This window comes from Trachymyrmex cornetzi, unplaced genomic scaffold (genome assembly GCF_001594075.2).
Source record: "Trachymyrmex cornetzi isolate Tcor2-1 unplaced genomic scaffold, Tcor1.1 scaffold90, whole genome shotgun sequence".
Classification (NCBI taxonomy): Eukaryota; Metazoa; Arthropoda; class Insecta; order Hymenoptera; family Formicidae; genus Trachymyrmex; species Trachymyrmex cornetzi.
The window spans coordinates 224,458-234,214 of NW_017300245.1; the positions used below are offsets into that span (position 1 = coordinate 224,458).

Below are 9,757 nucleotides of genomic sequence, written 5' to 3' on the forward strand. Positions count from 1 at the left end.
TAATTATTGCGATTTGTTCACGGACATGAATATACTCGTGCTTTCGTTCATCCGACGAACTGTAACCACAGATCTGTAAAACATGCTTTTATTCCTGTCCTCGTAATATATCGCGGAAATCGATTTGGCAGCGACCAAATTCATTTCTCACTCTCTTTTCTTTTGGCAAATTTCCATGAGCAACATAGGTATAAATAAGATTTAATATGTTATTTTATTTAACTATATTTCATAATATAATAGAATATTTTAAAATAAATCAATTTATTCTCGACTGATTTGAATGAAAATGTACAGAGTCAATAGAAACACAATTAGATAAATACAAATAACGCGCAATATATCGACTATGCACATATAGATTTATTACTGTACAATAACAAAATATTATTAATCCTATTTAAGAAATTATATGTGATAAATATATTAACTTTTTAACGAAAACAATCAATTTCTCTTTACTTTTATCGAATTTTCGAAACAAAATCTTTTCTTCACTGAATTTTAACATAATGTCCGAATATTATTCGCGCGTTTTAAAACACTTGGAGCATCTTTAAGATGTAGAGATATTTTAATATCTTATCGCGTTTTCATCGCGCATCTACAAGCGACAGCGCGTCGCTACAAGGTGCGGTCGCCGCAATAGACGCGGACATGAAATTCAATCAAAATCAAAGGGATAAGGTGTATCGGAGCGTGAAAGCAAACGCGCCCGGGTGGCTCTGGTAGATTCCTTGCGGCCGGAAAATGTTTCGCGTCGCGGTGAATCGATCGGGGGCGACTTTATTATCGGACGAGAATTTCAGTCAGTTCCCCCGGGACGATTCCTAAGGGCTGTTCCTCCCGTTCCTTATCGGTCGCAGCAACCGTACGTTCATCATATCCGAAGGCTATCATAACATCCTCCCCGAGCGCATGAATCATTATGAGCGTGCAAAATCGCGATTAGATATGGGTTTGCTATTATTTTGCCTGTCCTTTAATCGATCCTATGGGAACTACTATGTAATCTCCTATGAGGTCTCTTTACCAAAAGTATCGAAAGCGCTGACGAAATATTTAAAGAGGATGATCCAGAGGCGCATCTTGGTCTGTTGGACTAAGGAAGCTTTTACGGAAATCCACACGAGTAATCCTCCATGCAAGTGCAAAGTGAAAAGTAGTTAAGATAAAACGATAGTGTACTCGTAAAAGGATTCTCGTAAGACTATTTCAATGATATTATTTCAATTGGGAAATGCGACATAATATAGCTTGATCTTCTGAACTTGTTTTATTACATTCGATATTCTTATAATAGAAGAGAAGGTGGTATTATGGCCAGTGTATGTATTGTGGCCTCCCATAATATCTCCGCTATTATATAGCGAATCCTAATGATTATTTATTGAATATTGATAATATTTAGATATAACAACATTATAGATAAATTTACAAGATTAATAAGCAATTATTAACATCTCTTCTTTGTTGAATTATTGTTTCCATGTATTGTGTATATCTGCAAAATATTGTAATAATCTTTTTAATAATTCGCAAATAAATTTCCGTACTGTGAAAACATATTGGTCTTAGAATATTACGTTTTAATGCGATCCGGGTACGCCAAGTTTTTTCTTCACTATAATCCAGTTGACAGTTTTAATTACTTTTAGTCTATCTTATTTATCTTGCGTGAAATACTTGGCTAATTACATTTATTCCATATCCGTTTTTAATTAAGAAGAATCTATTCAACACCTTTTTTTATGCACTTGGCGTAATTTTTTTCTTTTTTTAAAAAGGCTTTTTTAGGAATTGAATTACTTATTCAGTAGCTCGCCGTTATACCATCACACGCTAATATACCAATACTCAATAGCCAGCACTTATTATAACGTATTTCTACTTTCAAGTATTTCGAAACGTTTCTGAGGTACATTTTAGCATTTAATTATACCTACTTTCTTATTTTTCTTAAACTTGAGCGTATTATGAATATATGTATTTTTGAGTGAGTATTTGCCATTTAATATTTTATTTGACTGTATATATTTCGAATTATGCACATTTAAACAATAGTATGGCATTTTGATAATGTGGCCCTCTATGGGTATTGATTACTTACGACCTCTTTTTTTGAGGTTTTCATATAAAAATAATTATTTGATAATCGATTGTAGTTCTACTGTTAATTTGTAGTTTATATTACGTGTACTATTTTTAATACTGAGATTTTTAGTACTAAGCAGTTTATATGCAGAAGTTATGTGAATGTATATACATTCACTTGTATACATTTTAAAATGTTTTCCTTTTTTGTTAATCTTGTAACCAAATACTGTTTTCTAAATAAAACTAACGTTTTAAGGCTATTTTTATGAAAGGCCACATTACTACCCATTTTTTTTTTCGAGTCATTATGGAATGTCACCACATTTTTATTAATAGTATCCTAAGTAATAAATATTTCGTAACTTTGAGTCCAGAATCGATTTAACAACATTTAAACAAATGTAATTGTCAAATTTTAAACTTAAATATTGATTATTAACAAAGTTATTGTGTAAAATGTAACTGAGGTGCCATAATACCACCTTCTCCTCTAAGATAACAGGAGTCTACATATGTAAAGCGCTGCGAGAATACATTGATATGAAATCTTCTGAGAGTATCGTATTAATTATTTATGCACAAAGTCGTAACATTACTCTGTTTTACACGGTACTGATAAATCTGGCTCTCACTAATCGCACGGGGTATTATCAATATCTTCCATAGTACCTCACGATAAAGGACGAAGGGACTGACAGAATGATATCTGAGGAATTAGGGAGTCCCTCTCGGCTCATTTACGGTCCAGAACCCTTCGAGGCTGCACGCGTTAGTCACGCACGACGGAGTTCTCTTTAAGGCTTGCGAACGAACGTTGTTTCTACGTACCCAAGCGAGTCCCAAAGCTCTCGGTCAGGGCTTAATGCGCCTAATGGAACCTCCTGAGTGCCGTTACCAATTTTGCCACGACTCTCACGATTTAGCGGCGAGCCAGCCAACCAGGACATTATCAAAATTTATTGGTCGGTCAGCCGTTCGCAAACAGTCGCCGCCACCACCGTCGGTATGTTTTATAATCCCCTTTGTGCGCGCGCACATACTTAATTCATTCGCCAGAAAAACTTTGTTATCATGTTAAAAACTAGAAAGATATGTCGTGAAAATCCTAAAGTTCTAGAATATCAATAAAGACTGTCGATAAGGGATTTCATTACAAATAAATATTAAAATAGGAAATTAATAAAATATATTTTTCAATTTGATAATTAATTCGTATATGATAATTTGTTGAATTATTTGGGTTTCATTAGTACTTCATTATTTTAAACGGAAATATCAAAAAAAATTTTTTATAGAAAAAGAAATTTTTTAGCATGTTACAACATATTTTAAGAGCTTAAATTCGAGTTTTTAGACATTATTTTTGGTCGGCTTAATCATAAACTCGTGTGTGTGATATGTATAATATATTAATTATAATAAATACCCGCGCACACACACACAAACACTCTGAGAATACTCTTATTGCACGAATGGATATATATTGTCCATTATCTCTTTCTTTGATGGTCGAGACTGTGACGAAAATATTTCAGTCGGAAAGATGCAAATACCACTCGATTAATTCTTAGCTACGGAAACATTTCAAGCTGCTCAACATTCTTGTATGACAGCAGGTGGTTAAGTGCGCCTACCGTCCTCTATCAGTGCTCTAATCGGAACTGTTCGACTTCCTGGAGTTCCAGGCGAAGTACCTAATTAGGGACGACCTTCGCCGACGCCTGTACGGCCATTTATCACGCATCTCTTCGCTGCTATTACTCCGCAGCAAAATTCGCGAGAGGTAGATTTCTCAGATACAGCCATTTGAAATTTCTGCTAGTCGTATTATCATGGCTTCTCGAAACTATACCGATTGAAAAGAACCAAATAATCAATTTTTCACAGATAAGTTTCGTTCTAAAAGAAGATTTTATCATTTCCTATATATTTTTTATTAAAAATAAAAGATTTTTAAAACATAAATTTCATGTATTTTTTAAATTAAAGTTTTATAATTTTTATAATTAATCCTAAATGTCTCCTATACTTTTTTTACAGACATTATATTACATTTTTACACATTATTAATAAAATAACCATTTAATAAAGGAATTTTCTCATAATTAAATAATTTGTGATATGATAGATTATATCAATTAAAGGAGAGAAAATGAAATCTCTGTTATTTAACAATGAGATATAAATCATTAGGACATTATGTATTTACTTCGAACTGTCATTTGTAAAAAGTTAATGACAAAAAATTCTTAGGATGTATAACAACAACAGCAGCAGTGACAATAATAATCTCAAACAACTGTGTACGCAATAAACATGACGAAGAAAGACGGAAGTTTCAGCTGAAAATTTCATCTCGCGGAAACTTGGTCTCGCGGCTGCGAAGTAGAAACTTATTCGACGTGTTACCTTCCGTAATATTAGAATATATCTCGGGAAGTAGGATCATCATTAATTATCCGTGTGCAAAGTCAACGTTGGCCAGAATCGCGCGCGTCAGTAATATATCTAGGTCTTGCTAATCGTGCAATATTGCAGCGTCGTCTGCGTATTATTCGTTTCGCGTAAATGTTGCGAGCTTAAGCTCAGGATGTTTCTCAAATCGGTTCTCGTAATAATACGATTACTATCAAAATAAGAATAATAATGAATCGGGAAATAGATCGAACTTACCGCATCGTTGTGATTCCAAAAAATGTAGGCGGGTGGTTCTGGACTCTGCAAGACGACGCACGTGAGATTGATGGTGCTACCTCGATTGATGAACAGCTCCGGCGCACCTAAAATCTCGGTTTTTGGCTCTGAAAAGTAAAAATGTGACTTTTTTTATACGAATAATTTTGTGTCCGATTTATTCTAAACTGTCGCGAATGTATTTGGGGGAGAGAAAACTGCAGGAACTTTTAAGTACAGATTGTTATATAGCTATTGCTACATATGTAAAAGTGACTTATTATCAAGACTATTTTGCTGGCGGAAGAGAACAGTTAGGTGCTGTAATAAGTTATGGTCGTGTAATTAAATATTACATTATACGGGAGTAAGGGGAAGAAATATTTCGTGTTTTTCTCCTTACGTTGCTATACGTTTCTCCCTTGGTAAACGAGGGCGCGTAACTCTTGCCCGGATTAAATTCACGAATCCGAGTACGGAATTACGTCTACGTTTAGAATCCTTATTTCATGCAAATGTCAGACAGTTATCGTGAAACACTTCTCAGCGATATGTTATGATTTCTCAGTGGTTCAACCGAGCCGCCTTCTTTGCGAGTGTATCGCGAAGAAAGGCGCGCGTCTCTCGACTTTCTTCCGCATTAAACTTCAGAATCCGAATACGCGAGATCCGTATCGCGCGTCTCATGACTTTATGTGCGCTTTATGTAAATAACAGATATTTGTCACGTCGCGCTTCGGGGCGACAGTTTACCATGCCAACGCAGACGGCAACTTAGCCCTCTCGCACGCCGGATTAAATCTAAAGATTTAAAGATGAGATAAATTTAAAGATGAGATTCCGTCGCAACTCAGAATTTTACGTTTCTTTCATGTAAATGTCACGACACGTCTTGTTTTTCTGATTCTTCATTCACGCGTTAGCGTATAAAAAGTACAATGACGCTGACAGGATAAGAGGTGGGCTCTGTCTTTTAACGCAAAACGTCGTAGTACTGAATCTTATTATTCATATCACCACAGGGAATCTAGGTACGTGTTTGCAAAACGAAAGGGCAACATTCATTATCGTCAGCGCACTATAAAAACAAAAAAGCTAATTCTCTGTATCATTTTATCTCGAATATTCCGCGGAAGAGAATTTATCCCACTTACTATAAACGCCGCGTTTGGATAACAAAGTCTATTTTCTGATAGTTCGTATATTTTGTTTGAAGTAAACAACTTTGCCATTGCGATTTAAAAATTAAATGCGATTTTGAATTTACATCGAAATTTAAAAATAGGTATGTAGGTTTTTTTTTGTGAACCGAAAATATACATCACATGTAGGTATATCTTTTAATATTTTAGACGTTAAAGTAATATAATCGCAATATACGTATAAGTTTTTGCATATCTGATACGTAGTCTGTTATACGCTATCGGAAAAGATCGCAATAAAGTTGTCGCCCATTTTCTGTCGAAGTTCACATTCGAAATTCAAATTTGGGAATCGAAGCGACAAGATTGCGCCGTCATGGCTTAGAACGAATGACTATCCTTTAGCTAGGAAATCATCACACACACACACACACACACACACACACACACACACAACGAGGCTATTGTGAGAAGTTGAATCAGAGATTCGCATCCGTCGGGAGAATTATGCAAAATTACACGCGGTGATCCCGATAGGCAGGAATTATCCCTGAAAGTCTCCTCTATCGGCTGTCTGCTACCCTTTTATATATCGCCCTCCGATAATAGCTCGTCAGGATAAATCGGGCCGAACTTACGCGTGCGCGCGCGCATTCTCGGGAATTTATTTATAATGCCGAAAAATATCGATTACATCAATATACCCCTAGGTATTTATAGTTTATGTTCCGACGAACGAACGGACAAACGGACGAGCGATCGGTCTGTTTTATATCTTTTTATGATGCCGAAGAGTGATGCGGTTGACCTGGCCTCTGTGCTTGCCTTCGAAAGAGCACTTTGAGGCGCTTCGTATATAGAGAGTATCAGGTATCTGTTACTGTGGTGCAGCGACGAACTTGTTCCCGTTACGCGTGCGTGTATGTGCACACGAATGTGTGCAATGTGTATGCGCGCGTGTACGTATTATGGGGGAGAAATAGGGGGGAGAGAGAGAGAGAGAGAGAGAGAGGGGTCAGCTGGTAGATCGATGTGAATATTTTCTAGGCGGCCTTCTCGAGGATTGACCGAAATAACCGGGCAGCGTGCTTTACGGCTTTTGTGCAACGGATGATACCCGAGAACGACGGTTAACCCCTTCCGAGTGGTTAACGGTACCGAGACAGTCCCTCTGTCTTCGTCCCTATCTTTGCGTTTTCTCTTTCCTTCACACTGCAAAGTTCTTCCCTCCGGATTTCTCGCTGCAGAATCCGGATTTCGACTTTAAAACCTTCCGACGTTTATTTTTAAGTCTACGGCACTTCGTTATATCTCGCTTCTTTGTCGCCTGCCTTCTCTTTCCGTGATTTTCTTGTTCCTTTTATTTTTCACCCCTAAGCTCGTTCATCCAATACATGCTTTATGTTTCCATTTATTTTAAAAAATTCTCAAGTGTTGAAATGCGCAATGATATGATATGATGAACTTAATATTTTTATATTCTTTTTACTCATATATTTCATTAACCTAAATTATTTTAATTACATATGCATGTATATCTGTTTTAATTTTTAAATTAATTTATGTTATTAATTATATTTATCTTTCTGCAATTAACGTAATTACTACATCTATCTTATTAAATTTTTCAGTATATCTAAAGGATACTGAATCTTCGAAACCTTTTGTCACACAGTCATTTTGTATATGTATATTTTCCCAATTTTCCAAATGTTTTGTTTCCTTGTCAGTGACGTAGTTTATAAGCGGGTTGTGAAAGCGGCACCTATAAACCGATCGATAGCATGAGTTTATGCGAAACGCTTTAATGTTGGTTAACCATAGCCAAATGAAAGCCGATCTCGTCAGATGGCGAACCTCCAAGTCTCGGTCAGGCCCTTCAACGAAGAGTTTCCGAAACTCTTGATTCATCCGCGTACTCATTACGACCTTAGTCCTATTTTAAATAAACGCAAAGGGATTAGTAACGTCGGAACATAAACACCGCTATTTCTCTAACCAACCATAATCTCTAACCATTCGTATTCTTCCAGAATAATTCAACGAAAGCATTGACGCTCGAGATCCTCGTTCGTCAACGGACATTTTATGTTCTTTAGCAGATTTTAAAATATTTATTGATAAATTATTTAGTCCACAATTAATTTTGACAATCTATGATTGATAGAATGTCAATCTATGATTGATAGACCTACTTTTTTATTTTTTGAATGTAAACTTGTGATTAACTTAATCTGATGATGATAATGTAAAAATTATATTTTTCCAGTTAATGGTTAAGCACTAAATTGATGGGTTCATAATACGTAAATTACCACTACGAAACCGTCAGTTTAGTGATTAATTATAGCTACAAAAACACAATTTTTACATTGTCATCAGATTAAATGAGGTCAAATCTAAACCACAAGTTAACCAGAAAATTAAACTTGACCATAATAAAAATAAAAATTGATATTTCTTTGAACAATAGAAGACGATGTCCCATTTTCCAAATTCATATTAAATACATATGTTTACATATTTATCGTAAATAGAAAAATATCTCTAAATTTTAGTGTGCAGAATATTCCGTTTCGACAATAGCATAATACGTAATTTTACGAGAGAAAGAGAGAAAAAAGAGGGAGCAAGAGGCGATGTTCCGCGTAACGCTCTCATTTGAAACTTTATTAAAGAAGTTTGTCACGCGATTTTGCGACACGGGTGCTCAGATGAATAAAAGATGTCGATAGAAGACGGGAGTAAAATGTAAACTAGGATAAGTTGGTCGTCTTGAAGCGTCGTTCAAGAAGCATTCGCGAAGAGCATCGTTTCGAGAAATCGATTTTGTCTTTGCTTCTCGTGCGACGCATTTCGGAATTGGCGCATTTTGAATCCGAATTAATGTAATAGCATATCATAATTCTAATGAATAAATGCAAACAGAATTCTAAAATTGCAGAACAGCTGTAATGTAGCAGAAAAAAATCAACTCTATTCTACCTGTATAGACTTGTGACATGACAATTTTCGTCCATCACTGTCGCGAATCGTCTACGATTCGAGGATCTTGCATCCTCCTGGCTCAAGCCCATGACACGTACAAGAACATAAGGCCGTAAGACGTAAGCAGTAAGGAAATCATAACTTTGGATTCGCTACTAGCCTTACGGTCTCTACCGTGATTGGCCAATTCGCTTACTACGACCTTGCGTTTTTATATGTGCAATGGGTTTCAGAGGGCCAGCGCACATGCGAGCTTGTGCTAATCATTCGTTTAGTTAATTGCTTTTTGTTTCTTTTGTTGCGAACTTATTTTTTTTATTTATAATGTGTTAGCCTCACATTTAGATCTGTTGTCATCGACGGACCGTGCTCGGTGGCTAAAATATTGTTCTGTAATCTTGTCGTCTCACCCACCATTGGAAGAAGGAAGACTCCACTACGAAGAGAAGGACAAAGATGCAACGATAGGCTGGGAGCCGCCTTACTCGGGAACCCGGACACGCAAATCGTATAATTTTGTATACTTTTGGGCTGCTGTTTTGAGCTTTGCTGTATCGCACAAATATTACTGAGAAGAACTACGAGAGAAGAAAGTTGAAGATACGCCAGGTGACTGGGGGAAGATACCAATCAGAGGAAAGACACGGAGCCGGTGGCGAAGCTTGCCAGAATTTTCCGAGCCAGCCCGAATAACCCAAGGGATGGAGGCGACGCTGGAGTCCATATTCAATTTATATTGCACGCTCTAAAGCGTAAGGATTTGCGACCCGCGAGGACTTATACGATTCGCGGGGCCGCGTGATTGAAAGGGCCAATTCGGCGTGACATGACTTCGATTAGAGGGGGGGGGGGGGGGG

General features: G+C 36.6%; 1 protein-coding gene across 12 annotated transcripts in view; it reads right to left on the bottom strand.

Annotated features, from left to right (window-relative positions):
* Window positions 1-9,757, bottom strand: part of LOC108769422 (tyrosine-protein phosphatase Lar-like) — a 328,651-nt gene that overhangs the window by 9,054 nt on the left and 309,840 nt on the right. For all 12 annotated transcript variants that reach the window (XM_018520397.1, XM_018520398.1, XM_018520400.1 and 9 more), the window contains one exon: window positions 4,771-4,898. In XM_018520397.1, coding sequence (XP_018375899.1) covers window positions 4,771-4,898 — 128 coding nt within the window. The remainder of the gene's footprint in view (window positions 1-4,770; window positions 4,899-9,757) is intronic.